The 24,436-nt window shown below is 43.4% G+C and overlaps 1 protein-coding gene across 1 annotated transcript in view; it reads right to left on the minus strand.

Moving 5' to 3' along the window:
• Positions 1 to 18,177: 18,177 nt before the first annotated feature.
• The window catches only part of phactr4a (phosphatase and actin regulator 4a), an 89,969-nt gene continuing 83,710 nt past the window's right edge, over positions 18,178 to 24,436 (minus strand). Inside the window, exons 10-14 of the mRNA XM_057354846.1 lie at positions 23,286 to 23,341; positions 23,033 to 23,094; positions 22,692 to 22,829; positions 22,339 to 22,415; positions 18,178 to 20,011 (exon numbers count right to left, since the gene is read on the minus strand). Of these exons, the coding sequence (XP_057210829.1) occupies positions 19,996 to 20,011; positions 22,339 to 22,415; positions 22,692 to 22,829; positions 23,033 to 23,094; positions 23,286 to 23,341 (349 nt within the window). The 3' untranslated portion in view covers positions 18,178 to 19,995. The remainder of the gene's footprint in view (positions 20,012 to 22,338; positions 22,416 to 22,691; positions 22,830 to 23,032; positions 23,095 to 23,285; positions 23,342 to 24,436) is intronic.

Consider the following 24,436-nt stretch of genomic DNA (forward strand, 5'->3'; position numbering starts at 1 on the left):
CCTATCCCATAATAATTAAATAAACACTGTGTAAACATATTGCATAAATAATAGTGTTCAGTGTAAACAGTCTAATTTGTAGAATTATAGTGTAATATTGCAACAGTGCAAAGTCCAGTTCATAGTTATTTTAATAGGGGCACTGTTCAGCAGCCTCACTGCTTGAGGGAACAGGCTGTGGGCCAGTCTGGTTGTTCTGGCCCGGATGGACCTGTACCTTCTACCTGAGGGCAGCAAGTGGAACAGTTGGTGAGCAGGATGATGTTGGTCCTGCAGGATGTTATAAACTCTCCTCAGACAGCGGGTGATGTAGATTGTACTGATCTCAGGGAGAGTAGTCCCGGTAATTTTTGCCGCTGTACTCTCCATAAAGTTGGTCAGCAGCAGGAAGCATGAAGAGCTTTAAAACTTCCTGGTATACGGCTGCGTTGACCTTGGACCTCAGAAAACACAGTGGACCAACACCAGCAGATGACATGGCACCCCAAACCATCACTGACTGTAGAAACTTTACACTGGACCTCAAGCAACGTGGATTCTGTGCCTCTCCTCTCTTCCTCCAGACTCTGGGACCCTGATTTCCAAAGGAAATGCAAAATTTACTTTCATCAGAGAACATAACTTTGGACCACTCAGCAGCAGTCCAGTCCTTTTTGTCTTTAGCCCAGGCGAGACGCGTTGAGTTGAGTTGAGTTGAGTTCATGCTTTAGTTGACCAATGTCTATATGTCAGGCTCTGCCTGTTAGTTTGTTTATTTTTATTTTTTGTTTGTTTTACTGTTGGATTGTTTTTCCCTTTTACTTCTCTCCCGCCTGGTTCCCCATTCAGCTACTCAGCGGCGTTAATTACTCACAACTGTGTTCCATTTGGTTTTCCCTCTATTTTAGCCACGGCTGTCCCTGTTCTCGGCGTGGCGATGTTTTTGTTGGTTGTGAGCATTATGCCATGCACTAATGTTTTTTTTCCCCCCTTTACTCTACTGTTCACAAGGCAGGATTTAATCTCCGCGTCTCTCCCCAGGGAGGCGATAACTGAGAGGGCCGGTTTGGACTGTTTTTCCCATTCGGTTTTTTGCCTCTAGTTTTACCTTACGGACACCGGCGCTATTCTCGCCCCACTGGAGTGAACAGTTGGTTTTTTTTCCCTGTTGGGTTTTGTGTTGTTGCTGCCAGGAGTACCCTGTCACCTAGTGTTTATTTTGGATTTACCTTTTTTGTGTTTCTTTTTTGGAATAAACTCTCTATTTAACTTTACCTGCATCTGAGTCCTTGTCACGTCCCTTACAGTACATCGCCACCAAGGATGGACTCAGCAGGAGAGACAGATGTCCGCCAAGCTGTCGTTAAGCAGGGTGTGCTGTTGGGTCGGCAGCAGCAGGAGGTAGCGGAGATCCGACAAGGCATAACTACCACGTCTCAACAACTCGCTGCCATCACTCAACACCTGGAACGGACCCATGCTGAACAAGCATCCGCCGCTGCCAGTGCAGCACCGTTGGAGAGAGATGCGCCTTCCTCACGGCGGTCGGAGCCGCGCCTCAGTCCTCCGGTTCCCTATGCCGGTGAGCCCACCTCTTGTCGTTCCTTCCTCTCCCAATGCTCACTGACTTTCTCCCTACAGCCCTCCTGCTTTCCCACCGAGCAGTCGAAGGTGGCATTCGTGGTCATGCATCTGACAGGCGTCGCCAGGGAGTGGGGAACGGCGGTGTGGGACAACCGCCATGCATGCTGCGATTCTTTTGAGTTGTTTTCTCAGGAGCTCAAGAGGGTGTTTGATCGGTCTGCACTGGAGAACGAGGCGGCTCGGTCGTTGTCACTGTTACAACAAGGTCGCAGGTCTGTTTCGGATTACTCCATTGAGTTCCGCACTTTGGCATCATCCTGCGGCTGGAACGACAAGGCGCTCTGGGACCGTTTTCTGCACGGACTAGCGGACCATGTGTTGGACGAGATCTACTCACTGGAACTTCCCCCGATGCTCGACGGGCTGGTGCAGCTCGCCCTCCAGGTCGATTTTCGCCTGGGTCTCCGGTCTCGACGGCGTGGGAGGGGGACGCTGGGCGGGGAGCCCTCAAGCATGCCCAGGGATGAGAACCAACCGTCTCCCCGACTTTCTGGCCCCCTGGAGGAACCTATGCAGATCAGCCGTGCCCGCCTCTCCAACCACGAACATCGTCGACGTCTGGCCAACAACCTGTGCCTTTACTGCGCTGATCCTGGACATTTAGTGGCAGTCTGCCCACTCAGCAGACATCATCCTGGCGACATGACTTCCCGTAGGGTAAGCGTTACTACTGCCAGCCTTCTCTCTCGCAGCCGTACTGTTCTCCCGGCAGTCATTCAGTGGGGGGGAGGGAGCCACTCGGTGTTGGCCCTCATAGACTCTGGAGCGGAGGGTGATTTTATTGACACAGAACTTGCCAAGAAGTGGAGAATTCCCGTTACGCCACTCGCCCAGACTATTGCGGCAGAAACGCTCTGCGGCACCCCACTCACCGACATCACATCCACCACTGAACCTGTGTCGCTCACCACTTCTGGTAATCACACAGAGGTGCTTCAGTTTCTCCTAATCCATTCACCCTCTGCTCCAGTCATTTTGGGTCATGCCTGGCTGTCGAAACATAACCCTCACATTGACTGGAGAAACAATGTTGTGTGTGAATGGAGTGTTTTCTGTGCGTCTAATTGTTTAACTACTGCTTTGTCTCCCTCGATCCCTACCCCTCTGTTACAGGAGGATCCTGTTGACCTCACGGGGGTGCCTACCGTTTATCATGATCTGAGAGTGGTATTCAGTAGGTCTCGAGCGGCATCTCTTCCTCCGCACCGCCCGTACGACTGTGCGATCGACCTATTACCTGGCACCTCTCCACCTAAAGGTCGCCTTTATTCTCTCTCTGGTCCCGAGAGGGAGGCAATGGAAAGGTACGTGGCCGATTCCTTGTTGACCGGCATTATTCGTCCCTCTTCTTCTCCGGCTGGGGCGGGGTTTTTCTTCGTGGAGAAGAAGGATGGTTCCCTTCGCCCCTGCATTGATTACCGGGGGCTGAACGACATCACGGTCAAGAATAGTCACCCCTTGCCATTGATGTCGTCAGCCTTCGAGCTCTTGCAGGGTGCAACCATCTTTACGAAGTTAGACTTACGCAATGCTTATCACTTAGTCAGGATTAGGAAGGGGGACGAATGGAAAACCGCCTTTAACACTCCCACAGGCCACTTTGAGTATCGTGTGATGCCTTTTGGCCTGTCGAACGCACCGGCGGTTTTTCAGAGGCTCGTCAACGACATGCTTAGAGACATGGTCGACCGGTTTGTTTTCGTTTACCTCGAAGACATTTTGATCTTCTCACAGAGCGAACGAGACCATGTCCAGCACGTCCGGCGGGTCTTAGGCCGGTTACTTGAGAATCGTCTGTTCGCCAAAGTGGAGAAGTGCGAGTTTCACGCACGGTCGGTTCCGTTTCTGGGATTTATTTTGTCGTCTGAGGGTATTCGGATGGACCCTGCCAAAGTAGAAGCAGTTGCTAATTGGTCCACCCCGGTGAACCGCAAGGCAGTCCAGCGGTTCCTGGGGTTCGCCAATTTTTACAGGCGGTTCATCCGAGGGTTCAGTCAGGTCGCTCTTCCAATGTCGGAGCTCACCTCCAATTTGAGAAGTTTCGAATGGTCCGAACGAGCCCAAACAGCTTAAGTTAAACTAAAGAATCTATTTACGTCCGCCCCTATTCTTGTTAATCCAGACCCGTCTCGTCAGTTCATTGTGGAGGTAGATGCTTCGGAGGCAGGGGTAGGAGCGATCTTGTCCCAACGGGCAGCCCCGGACGACAAGATACACCCCTGTGCGTTCTTCTCCCGCCGGCTCAATTCCTCGGAGCGGAATTACGACATCGGTAATAAGGAGTTGTTAGCTGTGAAGCTTGCGTTGGAGGAATGGCGCCACTGGTTGGAGGGCGCCAAGGTTCCTTTCCTGGTTTGGACCGACCATAGAAACCTAGAATACATCCGCTCGGTCAAGCGATTGAACTCTCGGCAGGCTCGCTGGACTCTCTTTTTCGGTCGTTTTGATTTTGTCATTACCTACCGTCCGGGGAGTAAGAACGGTAAGCCGGACGCGCTCTCGCATCAATTTGAGGTAGAGACAACTTCCACCCCCCCGGTGTCCGTTGTTCCCCCCGGTCGAGTGATTGCGGCGGTCACTTGGAGGGTGGAATCGATGGTTCGCGAGGCGCTGAACGGCGTTACTCCCCCGGCTGGTGTTCCAGAGAGCTTATTGTTCGTTCCTCAGTCGGTCCGAACCAGCGTCCTCCAGTGGGGACATTCCTCCAAACTAGCTTGCCACCCGGGAGCTTCTCGTACCATCGCGCTTATCAAGCAACGCTTCTGGTGGCCCTCCGTGGCGCGGGATGCTCAGGAGTTCGTCTCGGCCTGCCCAGTCTGCGCGACCAATAAAACTTCCAACCGTCCCCCGGCAGGACTCTTGCGGCCGTTACCTACCCCTTCAAGACCTTGGTCCAACATTACCATGGACTTCGTCACGGGACTTCCTCCGTCCTGTGGCAACTCCGTGGTTCTCACAGTGGTGGACAGGTTCTCAAAGGCGGTACATTTTATTCCCCTTCCTAAGCTCCCTTCAGCAAAGGAGACCGCGGTCGTCGTCCTAGATAACGTTTTCCGTATCCATGGCCTTCCCGTGGACGTGGTCTCTGACAGAGGCCCCCAGTTTATTTCCAAGTTTTGGGCTGAGTTCTGTCGACTCCTGGGGGCCACTGCCAGTTTATCCTCCGGCTACCACCCACAGACTAATGGGCAGTCCGAGCGGGCCAATCAAGATCTCGAGAGGGTCCTGCGTTGCGTCACCTCATCGGAACCATTGTCTTGGAGCTCTAGGATAGCTATGGTCGAGTATGCTCACAACTCCCTTCCGGTGTCGTCTACGGGTCTTTCGCCTTTCCAGTGTTGCCTAGGTTACCAGCCCCCGTTGTTTCCATCCCAAGAGGCGGACGCCACCGTCCCTTCTGCTCAGGCGTTCATTAACCGGTGTCTTCACGTCTGGAGAGTTGCCAGACGAGCCCTCATCCTCACACGTAGACGCAACCAGGCGTCAGCCAATCGTCATCGCTCCAAGGCCCCTCCCTACGTGTGCGGTCAAAGGGTCTGGCTATCCACGTCTGACCTCCCCCTCAATATTCCCGCACGTAAGCTGGGGCCCAAGTTTATCGGCCCTTTCCCCATCACCAAGATCATCAACCCAGTAACCGTTCGCCTCAAATTACCCCACTCTCTTAAGCGTGTCCACCCCACTTTTCATGTGGCCAAAATTAAACCCGTAGTTCGCTCCCCTCTTCAACCCTCGACCTCTGCCCCTCCGCCCCCTAGGCTCATCGAGGGGACGCCAGCCTACACGGTACACCGAATCCTCGATGTAAGACGGCGGGGTAGAGGCCATCAATACCTGGTAGACTGAGAGGGCTACGGTCCGGAGGAGAGGTGCTGGATCCCCGCTCGGGACATATTGGACCGCTCTCTTATTGATAGTTTTCTCCGCTCACGGGAGTAGCTGTCTGGATGCCATGAGGCACCTTTGGGGAGGGGATTCTGTCAGGCTCTGCCTGTTAGTTTGTTTATTTTTATTTTTTGTTTGTTTTACTGTTGGATTGTTTTTCCCTTTTACTTCTCTCCCGCCTGGTTCCCCATTCAGCTACTCAGCGGCGTTAATTACTCACACCTGTGTTCCATTTGGTTTTCCCTCTATTTTAGCCACGGCTGTCCCTGTTCTCGGCGTGGCGATGTTTTTGTTGGTTGTGAGCATTATGCCATGTACTAATGTTTTTTTCCCCCTTTACTCTACTGTTCACAAGGCAGGATTTAATCTCCGCGTCTCTCCCCAGGGAGGCGATAACTGAGAGGGCCGGTTTGGACTGTTTTTCCCATTCGGTTTTTTGCCTCTAGTTTTAGTTTACGGACACCGGCGCTATTCTCGCCCCACTGGAGTGAACAGTTGGTTTTTTTTCCCTGTTGGGTTTTGTGTTGTTGCTGCCAGGAGTACCCTGTCACCTAGTGTTTATTTTGGATTTACCTTTTTTGTGTTTCTTTTTTGGAATAAACTCTCTATTTAACTTTACCTGCATCTGAGTCCTTGTCACGTCCCTTACACTATTATTCTAAATAAGTTGTGTAAACTACATTGACATCAGGACTAGATGAAATTTACAGAAATGCTTGTCTCTTCTGTGTTTGTCTATTCTTTAGTCTCTCTAGTATATTGCAAAGATATCTTCTTATGATAATTAAAAGTATTGATTAAAATGTAATATTAAAATATTGGCGTTAATATTAATTTTATGTAGTAGGTCTATATAATCAGATACAAAGTAACTAAGTAACTAGCTACTTGAGTAGTTTTTTCATTGCATACTTTTTTACTTTTACTCAAGTAATTTTTAAACTAGTGACTTTTACTTGAGTAACAATTTCTCTAGTTACTTGTACTTTTACTTGAGTAAAGATTTTGGCTACTCTACCCACCTCTGCGGATTGCACAAATTTAGATACAAATGTATAATATAATGCAATGTAAGTCGCTTTGGATAAAAGCGTCTGCCAAATGTGTAAATGTAAATGTAACACGTCGGGGCGAGCCCCAAAATTTCCCATTCGCCGAGGACAAGAAAATTTTCCCATTCGCCCTCATTCTCAGAAAGCCCAGAGGCAAAACTTGAATATCTGATACCATAAAACCCTGTATTCTGAGAGAGGTGCGATATTGCATCCTCACTCCCTCTCTGAAAGAAGTCCCTTTATTTAGGAGAGAACGCGCTCTCGTGACACGCCCACGCATAATTTTTTAATTCAGCTCGAGCCCCAAAAATACAACATTCTGGGCTGGAGTGAGATTGCTTTTGCTCTCGTTCACTCTGAAGCTGCGTGAGGAGATGTAAGCAAGCACATGATGCACATATATCACTACTGTCTCTCTGGAATCTATGATCAGACAATCCTCTATAAGTAAAGATTCTGAGACCCGCTGTTCTGAGCGGAGCTAGCCTCGCCTCCGCACACAGATGGAACACACTCGGTAGCCTACTCCGTGAGATCCCAAAAGGCAGAACTGTAAATTCGTAACATATGCCTTGATAGGCGAAACAAAGTTTCCTGTGCGGAGGATAGATGCTTATGTGGATAAAAGCAACCTTCAGATCGATGATGTGAACCAGTCGTTCTGATTAATTGAGCGAGAGAGAGAGTGGCGTGTGTTAACATTCTGAAATTATATTTCCTTAAATGTTTGTTCAACATTCTGAGGTCCGAAATAGGCATAGTGAGCCATCCTCTTTCGGAACTAGGAAATAACGGGAGTAAAACCCCTGATTGCATAGATGCGGAGGTACCAGCCGGTTCCTTCATATGCGATACAATGGCGCCATCTAGTGGAACACTTAGGTGCGACATGAGGGTTGCAGAGAGACGTTCTCTCTTGTAAATGAAATTGTTGCATTTGTTTGCTTTTTCGAAGTTACTCGTGTTTTGGGGAACACATGGGCCGAAGATTTTATTAAATCTGAGTGAGACTGGGTTAGGGAGCTGTTTAGTGACACTGCTTGTACACTTTTTCTCAAGGAAGAGAAGCTCTCTCTCATAAACTAATGTATTTGCATTTGTTTGCTTTTACATCCTTCCAACAAGTGAATATCCGCAAAGCCGCGGGCCCAGGTGGCATCCCGGGTCACGTCATCAGAGCGTGCGCATACCAGCTAGCCGGAGTCTTCATGGATATTTTTAACCTTCGCTTTCTCTGTCCATCATACCCACATGCTTCAAAACGTCCACTACTGTACCTGTACCAAAGCAACCCAAAATTATTTGCTTAAATGACTGGCGTCGTGTTGCTCTGACCCCCATCATCAGCAAATGCTTTGAGAGACTAATTAAAGATTTCATCTGCTCTGTTATGCCTCCCTCATTTGGACCCACTACAGTTTGCATACAACTGCTCCACTGATGATGCCATTGCACATACACTACACATTGCTCTCTCCCACCTGGAAAAAAAGAACACATATGTGAGAATGTATAGACTACAGCTCTACATTCAACACCATTGTGCCCTCCAAACTAGATGTGAAACTCTGGGCACTGGGCTTAAACAGCTTGCTGCTGTGCAGCTGGATCCTGGACTTCCTGTCTAGCAGACGCCAGGTAGTCAGAATTGGTAACACGCAGCTCCAACGCCATCATAAAGTTTGCTGACGACACGACGGTGGTAGGTCTGATCACTGACGTTGACAAAACAGTCTACAGAGAAGAGGTGCACACTTTGTCACGTTGGTGTGAAGAACACAACCTCTCTCTCAATGTCAGTAAGACCAAGGAGCTGATGGTGGACTTTAGGAGGAAAGACAGAGAACACAGCCCTATCACCATCAACGGAGCACCAGTGGAGAGAGTCAACAGTTTCAAGTTCCTTGGTGTCAATATCACAGAGGAGCTCACATGGACCACTCACACCGAAGCTGTATTGAAGAAGGCTCACCAACGTGGTACGAACTGCCAGGCACACTTTCGGAGGTGAGCTTCCCTCCCTCCAGGAAATTTACACCAGACGGTGTGAGAAAAAAGCGAGGAGGATTACTAGAGACACTAGCCACCCAAGTCATGGTCTGTTCTCACTCCTTCCATCAGGAAAGAGATACCGCAGCATCAGAACCCGCACCAGCACACTACGTGACAGCGTCTTTCCCCAAGCAGTCAGACTCTTAAACTCTTGACACCCACAATCTACTCATTAGCACTGCCCTTTATCCCCCCACTAGCATGCACAACCAATAAGAACTCTAACACAGTCAGAACAATATGCACCAATCACTGTACACTACGCACATTGTGTGTACATTTGCTGCTGTGTAGTTATATGTAAATTATGTGTCATTATTATGTGTACACTATGCACATTGTGTACATTTGCTGCTGTATAGTTACATGTAAATTATGTGTCATTATGTGTCGTTATATTATGGTCTAACACTTGTACAGAAATGTTTACTGTGTAAATGTGTACAAGAAATGTCTAGTAAGAATCACTGTAAAGTATTGTAATTCTTTGTTACGTGTAATCTGTCATACTACTATGTTGGTTGGAACTGCACCCTACTGTTTTTCACCCTACTTTTCACCTACTGTTGCATTTGTGTATACAGGTGCTGGTCATATAATTAGAATATCATCAAAAAGTTGATTTATTTCACTAATTCCATTCAAAAAGTGAAACTTGTATATTATATTCATTCATTACACACAGACTGATATATTTCAAAAGTTTATTTCTTTTAATTTGATGATTATAACTGACAACTAATGAAAATCCCAAATTCAGTATCTCAGAAAATTAGAATATTACTTAAGACCAATACAAAGAAAGGATTTTTAGAAATCTTGGCCAACTGAAAAGTATGAACATGAAAAGTATGAGCATGTACAGCATTCAATACTTAGTTGGGGCTCCTTTTGCCTGAATTACTGCAGCAATGCAGCATGGCATGGAGTCGATCAGTCTGTGGCACTGCTCAGGTGTTATGAGAGCCCAGGTTGCTCTGATAGTGGCCTTCAGCTCTTCTGCATTGTTGGGTCTGGCATATCGCATTTTCCTCTTCACAATACCCCATAGATTTTCTATGGGGTTAAGGTCAGGCGAGTTTGCTGGCCAATTAAGAACAGGGATACCATGGTCCTTAAACCAGGTACTGGTAGCTTTGGCACTGTGTGCAGGTGCCAAGTCCTGTTGGAAAATGAAATCTGCATCTCCATAAAGTTGGTCAGCAGCAGGAAGCATGAAGTGCTCTAAAACTTCCTGGTATACGGCTGCGTTGACATTGGACCTCAGAAAACACAGTGGACCAACACCAGCAGATGACATGGCACCCCAAACCATCACTGACTGTGGAAACTTTACACTGGACATCAAGCAACGTGGATTCTGTGCCTCTTCTCTCTTCCTCCAGACTCTGGGACCCTGATTTCCAAAGGAAATGCAAAATTTACTTTCATCAGAGAATATAACTTTGGACCACTCAGCAGCAGTCCAGTCCTTTTTGTCTTTAGCCCAGGCGAGACGCTTCTGATGCTTCCTGCTGCTGACCAACTTTATGGAGATGCAGATTTCATTTTGGTTACTTTCATTTCATTTTTCTATTGCGTTACCGCGATCGCAGGACCAAACAGAACCTGGCCGGGCTCGACCGACGGCACCCCTGCGACATGTTGCTTTTCACAATCAGGGAGACCTGACAGATTAAGCCACAGTGCATGCTCTCCGACCACTGAGAGAGCCATAGATAGCCCTCTAACTTGGACTGCTAGGCGGACGGACACCACATGCGGCCGGGCAGTCACATGACTGGTTATCCCCGGGAGCGGCCGGCGCTGATATAAACAGCGACATGACAAAAAAAGGGGAAAAGACGAAGGAAGGCGGGCAGCCTAACGAAAAGTGCGTGTGGGCGGCTCACTGAAAACAGACAGCTAACCTGGCGTTAGTCTTGAGTAGCCAGACCTTCATACTGAAGAACTTATCACCGCTTTCCTTGGCCAAGGCCCACCCAAGAGGCCATATGACTGACAGGTAAAGCAACCAATCACGTTTGGTTTAGTGCTGTGTCATGTTCAGAGGCGTGGAAATGTCCCCGCAGTAACAGACCGGTGTACATTCACAAACGTGTCAAAAGTTCACAGAAACAACAATGATTATACGTTTATGCCGTGAACCTCGCATACTTTTAAGAATTAAGCATTTAGTCGATCGTGATGAATTCTTATAGCAACCGATGTAAATACGATAGCTTACTTCTTAGATCAGATGGTTAACGTGTCCAGGCGGCTGTTAAAAAGAACGTGATACGCACATCTCTCGGAAATCCTGTGAAATTCAATCAATCAGATGACGACTTCGAACACATAGATCTAAATCACAATTAATTTCAACCGACTACGCCACCCTGGTGGGGCACCAGGGAAATCCTCCCAATAAGGACACATGGGTACGTTACACCAATTGAAGGCAAAGGAATGAATTATATGTGAGTATCAATACAAAAATATACTTTATTCCACAAACATCAATAAAATTGTATCTTCCATGAACACATCCAAGGGATCATAAAATGATTCTCCAGGGGCCCAGCGCAGCGGAAACAGGGTGGGCCGACTGCTACTTGGGAGGTAGTCTAAACCTACCACCATTGACGTCAACTCAAAGCAACACACGCACAACATAAAGAGGTTGTGTCCACACACAGCAATCTGTGAAGCACGCACCAAAGAAAAACAACTAGCCTTCCCCTGCCCGTCACTGGCTCCTGGAGAAAGGAAAAAAAGAAGAAACATGTATTAAACAAAACGAAAAAATACTAAAAGTAAAGGAAAACAACAATTAAATCTTGTCACAGACACTAGGCGCAATGGTTCCAGTACTCAGGCTTTCCACGGCACATAACACAGCCAAAGCAGATCGCGGTGACCGAATGGCATCAGTACAACAAGGCTGTAAATAGGGTAACGATTTCAACCCCGTTACCAGATCACAGTACAACAGTACAACACATTACACAATCAAAACAAGAAAAAGAAAAAGAAAGAAAGAACCAATAACCAATGTAAAAAAAATCACCTCAAAAATAACAAACCAACCAAAATTACCAACAAGGCCAGCTTATGCCGTTGGACAGAAAATAAAAAAAGAAACAAGCTACAGAAGAAGAATTACCGTGCAATGCACAGCAAAAGAAACAACTACTAAATCTAAACAAACAAACAGAACCAGTTTAGCAGAAGCACGAAGCTAAAGCTGTCGGCCTCCATGACCCACTAAGCAACAAACCGTAAGTGTTGCGTGCAAATGTCCGTAGCAAGGAAAGCAAACTGCCCCCAGGCAAAACAGCAGTGGTGTCAGCTGCAGCATCTTCAGCGTAAAAGCAGTCCAGGGCTAGTAAGCATTCCATTCCCCCCTTACGTTTATCATAACGAAAAGAAACTTACTTTACATACAAAGATTCCACATGGATTGGCATCCTGTTGGTAGCTATGTGGTAAAATACTACATTCCCAATTCCCAACCTTTCCTTTTGTTTCCATGAATTTGCTGTTTTTGGGTTCAGAAGTATAAAATGTCAATACAAGTTAACAATCACACCAGCAATTAATAAATGAATACATTGAGGTCATATACTGTCGCTAGTTTTTCTCTGTTTTCCCCAAATGAATTGATGTATAACATCTTCCATTGTTTAGGATAAATACCTTGTAAAATATAAATGAATCTTGCTCTGAATGTAATCACTTTAGCTTACAGAAAAATTAAAAAACACAGACCAGGAGTGTCTAGTGGTTGGTGTTTTCATTAATAGTCCCAATCAGCACATCGTACTCATCTGGATTAAGCTACAGTTGAGATACATGGACATAAACAACAGTTCATTTCACTAGTACTCTGATAACATGAACGCTCCATTTTTAGAAATCAGGATTTTTTTTACCCTTTTCATAGAACTGGCAGTACCCTTCCAGATGTTCGATGCCTGAAAGGAATCTAGCATGTACGCCTTGCCTTCATATTTTTTTAGAAAGCCAGGTCAAATATGCATTGATAACCTAAAAAAAAGCAAAATGTGTACACAGTTCTACCCTTAACAGTGTATTTATATCTGTAGAACAACTGATTAAATCAAAACATTTTTAAAAAAACATTTGTATAACACATTATTTTCAGATATGGATGAGTTGCATCACCTACCTCACTTTCAACCATTTCCGCAGGTCTGAGGCGTTCAACATCCCAGGTAAATACTTATATTGGCCAATTTTGCTACAGAGTGTGCCACCTTTTTTTTGGCCCATATTTCTACTGTGTGTTTGAGAAAATGAATTTCCTTTATTTAATCAATTCACTGTAACCCTAAAGTTACAATACTAAAACTAATATAAAAATGCATGCATGTCATGAAAACAATACATACAGAGTGCACACTTCGTCTGGAGACCGCAGACAGGAGGCACAGGCACGTTGGTGGGACTGCAGACAGGAGACACAGGCATGGTGGTGGGACCGCAGACAGGAGGCACAGGCACGGTGGTGGGACCGCAGACAGGAGGCACAGGCACGGTGGTGGGACCGCAGGCAGGGATGGTGATGTCTGGGGATGTGGTGCCTACAGAGAAACCTTCACTGTGTTCTGGTTCTTTATGGGGGCATTCAAAAAAGTGTAATAAATGGTCTTTATTAATTTTGGGACATGACTTTCCTTTGTCATCTTATAAATCAATTGATTTACCCTTTATATTTGTCACGGTGTATGGTCCAATGTAGTCTGGGTCCAGTTTGCGTCCCTTTGTCTGCCTGCTCCGTATGTTTCGTCGCAGTACCCGGTCTCCAACTTGAATGTTCAGACACAGTCCCTCTTCCAGTCTCCTTTTTTTGGTTTTATGTTGGACACTACTGATATTTCCCAGTACTGTCTTGTACATTTTGTCCTGCATTTTTATGCATTCTGAAATGCACTCCTCGGGTAGAATATCCTCAATGGTTTCATTGATCTTTAAAGAAAGTTGCACACTTTTTAATTTGGCAGAAAAATAACTTAACATGCCAAAGTTAATATACTAACCTCATATTTTTCAGGTACCTCACATGGATATCTTGCCTCACGGCCAAACATGAGGAAATATGGCGAATACTGTGTAGTCACTTGTTTTTTGGTACGGAGACCAAACATTGTGGCCTCCAAATAATCAGCCCATTGTGCGGCTGCTTTCCCACCAGCTTGCTTAATGATCTTTGAATAAGAAAAAAAGGATTAAACAGTGAAACATTATCAAGATATGTGCCAGTTTTAACGAATCCATGTGAAAACTGTGAATCTAGCAATAGGCAATAATTTTATTTAAATTTAATTATGAATTGTCAGTTACCTCTGAATTGTGTGATTGAGTTTTTCCACCAATCCATTGGTCTGTGGGTGGTATGGTGCACATAAACTCCTGCTAATTCCAAGAAGCAACACCCATGTTGATCTGTATGTAAATATAAATAAATAGTTTTATATGTAAATATATTTACTTTAAAACTAGTTCATTAGTTCATCATTTTTGACAAGGAAATCAGGTGAAAACCATACCTTGTTCACAAATTCTCTGCCTTGGTCTGTCAACAGCCTTTTTGGGGCACCTAATTTATAAAACAGTTTCACAATACAACCTGTGACCTCCTCTGCGCTTTTGGTTTTTAGTGGGAAAGCCTTACACCAATTTGTAAAATAATCTACCATAACACAAATGTATTGGTAACCGTCTTCAGTTGGTGTGAGCTTTCCCACTAAATCCATTCCAACTATCTCCCATGGCTCAACCACCTGAGAAAAAGTGTGACATGTTTAATGTAGTTGCTTTCATAAAATCGTACAATCATCCTCATGTTAATAATCTGACATCAACAGGGGTATAATCAGCATGGTTTTTAATATCTGCTTGCTTTGTCTGACAGGCAGCACAGTGCTTGACCTAAACAGAGTCATTCTGTTTGCTATATATTGCTAGAATGTATGTACACACAAAACATTAAATGTTGATTTCTACTTACCCAATTTCTAATATCAACAGTCATGGAAGGCCAGTAAAATCGACGACTGATGGCATCAATGGTTTTTACAATGCCCAGAGGTGGACAGTAACGAAGTAAATTTACCTGAGTACTGTACTTAAGTACACTTTTTGAGTATCTGTACTTTACTTGAGTATTATTTTTTCTGAGTACTTGTACTTTAACCTCACTACATTTGAAAGACAAATATCATACTTTTTACTCCACTACATTTATAAAAAGGTCCAAAAGTAGAAAATGGTTTCTATGCAGCGGGGTTTCCTGTGTGCGCAATTTATCTGGCTTGCGATCTGCCAGGACCTTTTACTGTTGCCAAGTATTTCAGTTTTTCTAAGCTCGCGGTTTTCCGGCAAGCTTTAATGGCCATTTGGCAGATTTTTTTAACGCAAATCTGGCAACTCTGGGATCTTCCCGCTAAACTAATGTAAACGTAGGCGCTGCTACACCATTGATAGCGCTCTAAAAAGGCAAATAGAACATTAAAAGACGAAAAAGGCACATGTTAAAGTGTGGTGTAATCATCTGTGGGTTACGATCAGTCAAAGATCGTAGAAACATTGTCATGAAAATGATCGGCATAAATAAGCATCACATACACCTTGAGCTACTCGTGCGTGTTAACTTCTGACCTGCTGCTATATCATTTAAAGCGATTTGGAAAATGAATGATGTTTTTACTGAAGTAACTATAGTTGAAGTATTCCTGTTGAAATAAAAACAATAGAACCCTGCCCAAAATACAACATAAAATGTAATGGATTTAATGGTTATAATGGGAATTGTACTATGGATACTTGTTGTCCAGTTGTATGTGATGGATTCTATTGGTGGGATGGTAAATCCTATTGGAATAAAACCCAAAACACACTACAAAGAGAAATTTAATTTAAAAATCTCATTCTAGTTAAAAAATTCATTGTTTTTTTCAGCAGGGATGGTATTTGCAGTAAAACCACAGTATCCACAAATTTACCATTTTCTAAATATAGGAACCATACTCCAATTAATAATCTTTAGTAAAACCACAGCAACTAAAAATACCATAGTTTCATGGTAGAGCGGAGAATGGGAAGTGGGGACCTGACAAGAGCTGAGATGATAGAGCTGGATAAAGAAGGACGCGGTCTCTTGACATGTCTTCACCACAAAACTTCAAATGCTATTAGATTATTAATGATAATCTTAAACTATGATTTATTTTATTATTAAGTTTATTTATTTTATTTAGCCTTGTTGTGCAAGTTCTCTGGAGCTTGTGCAGAGGCAGCAGCTTTTGCCAGAGGGGAACTGGAATCCCCTGGTTGGGCCTGGGTTCTCCTGAGTTTTTTTTTCTCGATTAGAGTTTTGGGTTCCTCGCCACCGTTTGCATACTGTTTTTGCACTATCTGCCTGACCGGGGGGGCTGCTTTAGAATCTTAAAGTTTTACTTAATTCATATTGCATATAGGAATTTATAGTCTGTTATATTTGACCTGTGCTTCTCTCTCCTTTATCCTAAATGTGTGCTCTCACTGAGCGTGTGTGCGTACTTGTCCGTGTACGTACGTGTGTGTGTGTGTGTTGTGTGTGTGTGTGTGTGTGTGTGCGTGTGTCTCTGTGTCTGTGTGTGTTGGTGCGTGTTGTGTGTGTGGGTGTGTCTGTCTTCTGTGTTTTCAACCTTTTCTTGTTTTTGCAGGTACAACTTTGATTGTTTTGCTTGTAGTCAATGTGTCTCCTGTACAGCTGCTTTGTAACAATGAAAATTGTAAAAGCGCTATATAAATAAAGTTGAGTTGAGTTGAGTTGAGTTCATTATACTAACTATAGTTCATGTTTGTAGTTAAATTATGGTAATACAAATGCAGCTCGAGTTCTTACACGTACAAAAAAGTATGAACATATTAGCCCGGTTCTGTCAACCTTGCACTGGTTACCTATAAAGCATCGCGTTAACTTTAAAATCTTGCTTATTACCTATAAAGCCCTACATGGTTTAGCTCCTCAATACTTGAATGAACTCCTTTTGTATTACAGTCCTTCACGTGCATTGCGCTCTTAGGCGTCCTGTCAGTTGGTAATACCTAGAATTTCAAAATCAAGTGCAGGTGGTAGATCCTTTTCCTATCTAGCGCCTAAACTTTGGAATAGTCTTCCCTGCACTGTCCGGGAGGCAGACACACTCTGTCAGTTTAAATCTAGACTAAAGACGCATCTTTTTAATCTTGCATACTCTACTCTTTCATAATATAAATCCTCTGAGGGTTTAGGCTGCATTAGTTAGATCAACCGGAACCAAAAACACAACTGATGTACTTGTTGCATCAAAGAGTGCAGAACAGTACTCTACTCTCAGCCAGTCTTGTCTCATTGTTCCAAGGTTACCACAGTGAGCAGGATGCAGTTCATGGCCTGACCTGATGGTAGAGCGGAGAATGGGAAGCGGCGACCTGACAAGAGATGAGATGATAGAGCTGAATAAAGAAAGACGCGGCGACTTGACACGTCTTAACTACAAAATTTTTCAAATGCTATTAGATTATTAATGATAATCTTAAATCTATAATTTACCTTACTACTAAGTTTATTTATTTTTATTTAGCCTTGTTGTGCAAGCACTGTCGAGCTTGTGCAGAGGCAGCAGCTTTTGCCAGAGGGGAACTGGAATCCCCTGGTTGGGCCTGGGTTCTCCTGAGGTTTTTTTTCTCCATTAGAGTTTTGGGAGTCCTCGCCACCATTTGCATACTGTTTTGCACTATTTGCCTGGCCGGGGGTGATGCTTTAGAATTAGAATTTTAAAGTTTTACTTAATTAATATTGCATAACGGAAGTTATAGTCTGTCTAATATTTGACCTGTGTTTCTTTCTCTTTTATATTAAATGTGTGCTTTTCACTGTGCGTGTGTGTGCATGCATGTCTGTGTGTGTGTGTGTGCGTTCGTGTGTCTGCGTGTCCGTGTGTGTGCGCATTTGTGTGTCTATGTCTACGTGTGTTAGTACGTTTGCATAATGTGTGTGTGGAGTGTTTTGTATGTGGGTGTGTCTGTCTTCTGTGTTTTCATCTTTTTCTTGTTTTTACATGTATAACTTTAAATGTTTTGCTTATAGTCAATATGTCTCATGTACAGCTGCTCTGTAACAATGAAAATTGTAATAAAGTTGACTTGAAAAATACCACCAAGTAACCACTGTAATGAATGTGGATGCAAAAAGCTCTCAAGTTCTTGTCATTCTCATTTATTCTACAAAATGCTGGGCAAAATATTGACTTTTTGAGAGAATTTTATAATTAAGCTAAACTGGTTTGAAGTAGCAATGTTGCAAATGGTTTCATTCAATATACAGTAGATGCATATTATACTGTAACTGTACTTGGTATTATGTACATGGTATGACTATGACAAATGGTACCTTTAAAAAAACTTTGATGATCTCAAAACTTAACATAAAAAACTGTAGATGTAAAAACCTAAACAACAAGAAACACTGATAGGCTTCATATATCTGTACAAAAGATATCTTTCAAATAAAAACACCCAATAAAGAGCAAAGAATGCTCAAAAATTTAATTAAAAACAAACAATTTGTGCATGTTACTTGAAATACACATCATCTTATCTTTACATTTAAAAAAGACTATACAGTAGTAGAATAAAGCATGTTTTTAGTTTTTCTGTACCGGATCATTGCATAATTTAACCTGTACTCATGCTGTTTTATAAAAACAGGATAGTGTAATACTATACTGTAGTTATTACCATTAAAACTTATTTCTGAGAACAGGTATAGATATAAAATATCATCAACTTACAGTGTATATCTATACAGTGCAAAAAAGGTATCATGAAGCCAACAGCAGAAATTGGCTCGTTTTTAAAAACCACTCACAAATGCGCCCAATTTTTTACTATGATTCTCCATAATGTAACATTAAACATGTTGTTTTACACTGTACATCAGTGACTGCTGAAGGATGAATCACAAAGCCTTTGAATAATATATCTTCAGCCCAAAATTAACAGTAGTAGATTTTTGGTATATAAAATGACACCAATGATGACATTTAAGCACATTTATCCCATTAAATTATTATTGTAATGCATCTAGATATTTTACTTGCATGTTAATTATTGTACTACATTAACTACAGTGTACTACGATTTTAATGGCAAATTGTTCTGGTATACTGTAATTTTAAGTTTAAAGTAATGATAATATTTAAAATAATATACTTCAATTAAATAATTTAGCTCAACTGAACAATTTACAGTTTCTAACAATCCAACATAGTATTTATTTCCGTTAAGTTTCATCAAAGTACACTGCATAGAGAAAAAACTTGCAATCATACCATGCATTTCAATACCATATACTATCTTTATTTATTCATGTATTGCTATGATTTTTTTAAAATAATAATATATGTAAAGCTGCTTTGCAACAATGAAAATTGTGAATATAAATAAAACTGAATTGAATAATCTACAGTACATTACTCATACTGGCTGAGAAAAGTAAAAATAGTTTAAAAGACAAAATGTGCTTAACTGTCGTCAAGTTATTGCTATAAAGCATGCTTATGATCCCAAAGCAGACCATTTTTTTTGTGCCATATTTTTTTCTGGGGTGACTTATGACCAGACTTCTCAGATTCAGCATGCCATTACATAAAGCGAAGTGCTCTTTTGCAAAAAAATATAAAAACAAAAGACATTACAGACAAAGGTTTATGTTAAAGCATCATCATAAAACTCGGAATAAAATGCATGTGAGATAAAGTGATACCATGTACTGCTGTCCTGAGAATGTCAAAGATGCTTTCAAATACACACACACCAGTATGCGTTCAGGGTGAAAAAAAGCTTTACAGTATATACCTGTGCATCTGTACGAACAGATTTTCTTTATTACTCTACAAGGTAATGTAGTACCAGTGTTAAGGCAAAAATTGACAACGTTTATCATTTAAGACGTATTCTCACAATCACTCTCCATTAAAACAGTTTGTTTGTCACCAGTATCGTATTATTGCTATTACAGTCTATTCTTGGTCACAAAACATGTGCACCATAAAGACAGTTAAAACACACCCTAACCTAGAGTCCTGTGTCCCTAAAATTATCCAGTACAGGTCTGGCCCACGAGAATGCACTCTAAATGTGCTTCTCAAAAATGTCTGAAATGAAGTACCAGCATCCGTTGTCCTACCGTATCACTTTATTGATTGGCTAGCAGGGGGAACTCAATGATATGCATCATGGGAATAGGACGCTAAAGTGAGCTGGATGCTTTTAGCTGCAGTTACAGGGGCAGTTTCTAGATGCTTAGGGTTCTGAGTCCAACCAAAGGGTCCAACAACAGAGATGGAAATTATGGACGATGAAACCTGGATGGAAAAACATTTGTTACATTTCCTATATTCTTTATCTTAAGCATTAAAGAATGACATTACATATTTTTAAGTTTTTACTAAAATATGCTCTAAGAATAAGAGAGTTATATAAATACAACTTTACAACTTCAACATTAGAAAGGTTAGACCCTATCTCACTGAGCATGCGGCACAACTCCTTGTCCAGGCCCTGGTAATCTCAAAATTGGACTACTGCAATGGCTATCAAACCACTCCAGCTGGTTCAGATCGCAGCAGCACGCCTCATCTTCCAACAGCCCAAAAGGGCTCATGTGACAGCCCTTTTCATCTCTCTCCACTGGCTACCGGTTGAAGCCTGTATCAGATTCAAGTGACTAATGCTTGCCTACAGGACTATCACTGGATCTGCACCGGCATACTTTCACACCCTCCTACACTCCTACACCCCATCAAGAACCCTGCGTTCAGCAAACGAGCGGCGTCTTGTATTGCCTTCTCATAAGGGCAGTAAATCGCTTTCCTGCTCATTCTCCTTCACAACTCCTTCCTGGTAGAACATTCTTCCGGTCAACCACATATCTCACAACATTCAAAAAACTACTTAAAACCCATCTCTTCTGTGAATACTTGACAGACAAATGAGAAAAAAAGGGAAAAAAAACAGGTAGTGGTCTAGCTTTTGTTGAAACTAGCAACTTTGTATTAGCAACTATTGTATTATTGCTCGTGTATGACATATCGCTTATTGCTCCCTGAACTCTCTGTAAGTCTCTTTGGATAAAAGTGTCAGCTAAATGACTAAATGTAAATGTAAACTTTCCTATACTGTAGTGTAAACATTTTTGCTGCTACCAAATCTTGACACATAACTGTCTGCCTTTTTTAAGACGTGCACACACATGTACATAAATATTTAATCACAGTACATATTGCATGGTGTGTTTCAAAGAATTCTAAATAAGGATGATTTAAAATTCATATTAATGCAGCCATAGGCAATTTTCATTTCTTTATAATAATAATACATTACATTTATATAGCGCTTTTCTGGGTACTCAAAGCACTTTACATGGAAGGGGGAATCTCCTCAGCCATCACCAATGTGCAACATCCACCTGGATGATGCAACGGCAGCCATATTGCGCCAAAACACCCACTACACACCAGTTTACTGGTGGAGAGGAGACAGTGACCACGTTTACATGGACGTCAGTAATCAAATTATTTGCCTTATTCTGAGTAAGCTAATATTACGATTAAGGTGTTTACATCAGTTTCTTTAAGAATATACCTTTCATGTTCCCGTTTTACATGTTACACTACATAGTTCGATTAATGGCATACGTCATTATGTCCCTAAGCGACGACATCCCACCATAATTTAATGTATCAACAAACAGTTCGTCTTCGCCATGGTACCACATACAGTTTTTGGTATTTCATTTATTTTCTAGAATTGTTGGCATCTTTCTTGTTTCCCGTTCAGACCAAAAATGTGGATTATTAGGAGGCCATGATTGACAAGGGCCAGTGGAGGGGATCTGGCCAGGACACCGGGGTTACACCACTACTCTTTACGAGAAGTGCCATGGGATCTTTAATGACCACAGGGAGTCAGGACCTCGGTTTAACGTCTCATCCGAAGGACGGTGCTTTTTACAGTATAGTGTCCCCATCACTATCCTGGGGCATTAGGACCCATACAGACCACAGGGTGAGCAACCCCTGCTGGTCTCACTAAAACCTCTTCCAGCAGCAACCTAGCTTTCCCAGGAGGTCTCCTATCCAGGTACTGACCAGGCTCAGCTCTGCTTAGCTTCAGTGAGCAACCAGTCTTGGGCTACAGGGTGATATGGCTGCTGGCCTTCAGTACATATGGGGATAATTAGGAGGCCATGATGATGGACAGAGGCGAGTGGGCAAATTTTGGCCAGGATGCTGGGGTTACACCCCAACTCTTATTGAAAGGACATCCTGGGATTTTTAATGACCACTGAGAGCCAGGACGTCTCATCTGAAGGACGGTGTCCCCATCACTATCTGGGGCATTAGGACCCACACAGACCAAAGGGTGAGCACCCCCGGCTGGCCTCACTAACACTTCTTCCATCAGCAACCTAGTTTTTCCTAGGAGGTCTCCCACATTCTACATCTCTAACCAGGCTCAACCCTGCTTATCTCCAGTGGGAAACCAGTCTTGGGCTACAGGGTGATATGGCTGCTGGCAACATATACAAAGTATGGTCAAAATCGTTCTGTGTTTAATACAACTTAAACTCTATGTGCGGCATGAATTTATTTAATATTCACTGTACTGCTAAGAAAGCAAAGTACCAGACCTTGTGTATATTTTGCTGTCCTCGTGAACTTCCATTTCTGAGCTCTTAAACTCATTCAGCTCTCTTCTTATGGCCGCCTGGAGGGGAAAAGATAACACATTTTGAATAAACAAAGCAACATTCTGAGCAGAGTAAACATATAATGTATTTATGTATAACGGCAATGACATAAAAGGATTGGTTAGTGTTTTTCAAACTCTGTTACTCTTTAAACAAAATTTGTTTGGCAAGTAAGCTTAGCATTTACTCTGCGTGCAAATGTTTTCTTTTTTATGTAACTACAATTTACTTAAGGCTCAAATCAATCTGTCTTCCATCTGTTATCACAAGGGGGCATATAAAACCAGTGGGACCTTGTCAGCAGGTGTGAGTTTGGTCCAGGGTTTGTCAGCACGCCGGTCATAGTCATGAGCATGAGTGGACTCCACATATTCATGAAAACGCAGAATCTTTCTGGCCTGGAGCTCAGCAACTGTAGGCCTCTGTGACAACTGTGCAAATAAAAAGACAACAATTTTTTACATCTCTAATAGTGGCATGTACATCTTTAATATCTGACAGATTTAGGCTGTTTTTCATCTGGAAGGACACAGAACAAGATGGAGTTTGGTGCCAAAATTACAACAAATAATTTGATTTGCAATGCTCAGTATGAAACATACTGTTTATTTCTATTTGGATATGTGCTTTTAACCTTTCTGGTCAATCTGCGTTTGATCTCGCTCCTTTCAGCCCGTCGGTCTGCTTCATTCTTAGCTAATAAAGAAAAACACTTCAAAAATCTTTTCGTAATTGTCATTGCATCCATTAGGAAATTTACAATAGAATTGTGAAGACATAGATTCCACATTAACAACCATCTCTAGATTCTACAGATGACATGAGGCATGAATATAACATGAAGTTTGTGTATTGAAAAAGGTTAAGAGAGCTGACAAAACACTGACCTTGTAGGATGTTTCTCTGTTCAAGTTCTTGTGCAGAAGGTCTCTGACTCAACCTCCTATGCAAGAAACCATGTCAGTCGACAGGATACAAAAATACTCTCTGAACACACATGCATACTTGCATATGATGTTCCCTTTCTGTCGGTCTCTCGACGTTGTGTCAAACCGACAGAATGGGGTTTGTCTTGAGAACCTATCATCTTCTGAGTATTTAGAAAAGGCCAATGAAAATTGGCAAATGAAATTTGCATGCCGGGCTCCTCCCCGGATGTCCGGGTATAAGAGGGAAGCCGGCGTGCTCATTCATTCACCTTTTGTTCTTCAGAGCCTATGCATCTGATGAGCTTCTCTACGATAATTGGTGATCATTTTTCTGCTGGAATCTACGACGCGGACAGCGGACAGACCCTTCCTGCAGTGACTCTCCCCTGGGCGTCTCGGCAGTTCCGGAGGTGTTTGAGCAAATTTTCCTTTCTAAAAGAGCAAATTTCTCCAGCGTGGCATGTCCCGCTGTTCTCATGGGTGCAACACACTCATCGAGGAGGGGGACGGACACGATGCCTGCTTCCAGTACGCTGGGGCAGACGTTGTGGATACGTCCTGCCCGCACTGCGGGCGGTGATGATTCAGACGTTGCATCATGGGTGGCTGTGTTCCCACGGGACTCAGTCACCAACTCGTTTGCTCCCCGTTCCGTGGCGGCAGGACTACGGCCCTGCCATCCGCTACGGCAAGCAGCGAGGGTGATATGAGGATTACTGTGAGCGATAATCTGCCAGCCACTGGCTCACGGACCGTTCGCACCTCGTCTCGCTCGTCTGACCGTTCCCCAGGAGACGGTCCACCTTCTTATTCCTCAATCACGTATTCGGACACGATGCGTGATGATGAGATGTCTCTTGCAGCATCGGGGGGTGACGTACTGCCATCCGACTCCAACGATTCCACGGGCTCCCTCCCTCGGGGGGTCGAGCCCAGGAAGAAGCGGACGTCGAAATTTCAGCTATGCTTTCCCGGGCTGCCGTGAGTGTTGGTTTGCAGTGCCCGCACTGCCTCTCCCGGTGCTCGCGGCTGGCTACATGGCGCCTCAGGTAAACACGGCCGCCCCCAGTGCCGTGTTTACCGGAAGTGCATGAGGAACTTAGTAAGAC

This window comes from Triplophysa rosa, linkage group LG16 (genome assembly GCF_024868665.1).
Source record: "Triplophysa rosa linkage group LG16, Trosa_1v2, whole genome shotgun sequence".
Lineage (NCBI taxonomy): Eukaryota > Metazoa > Chordata > Actinopteri > Cypriniformes > Nemacheilidae > Triplophysa > Triplophysa rosa.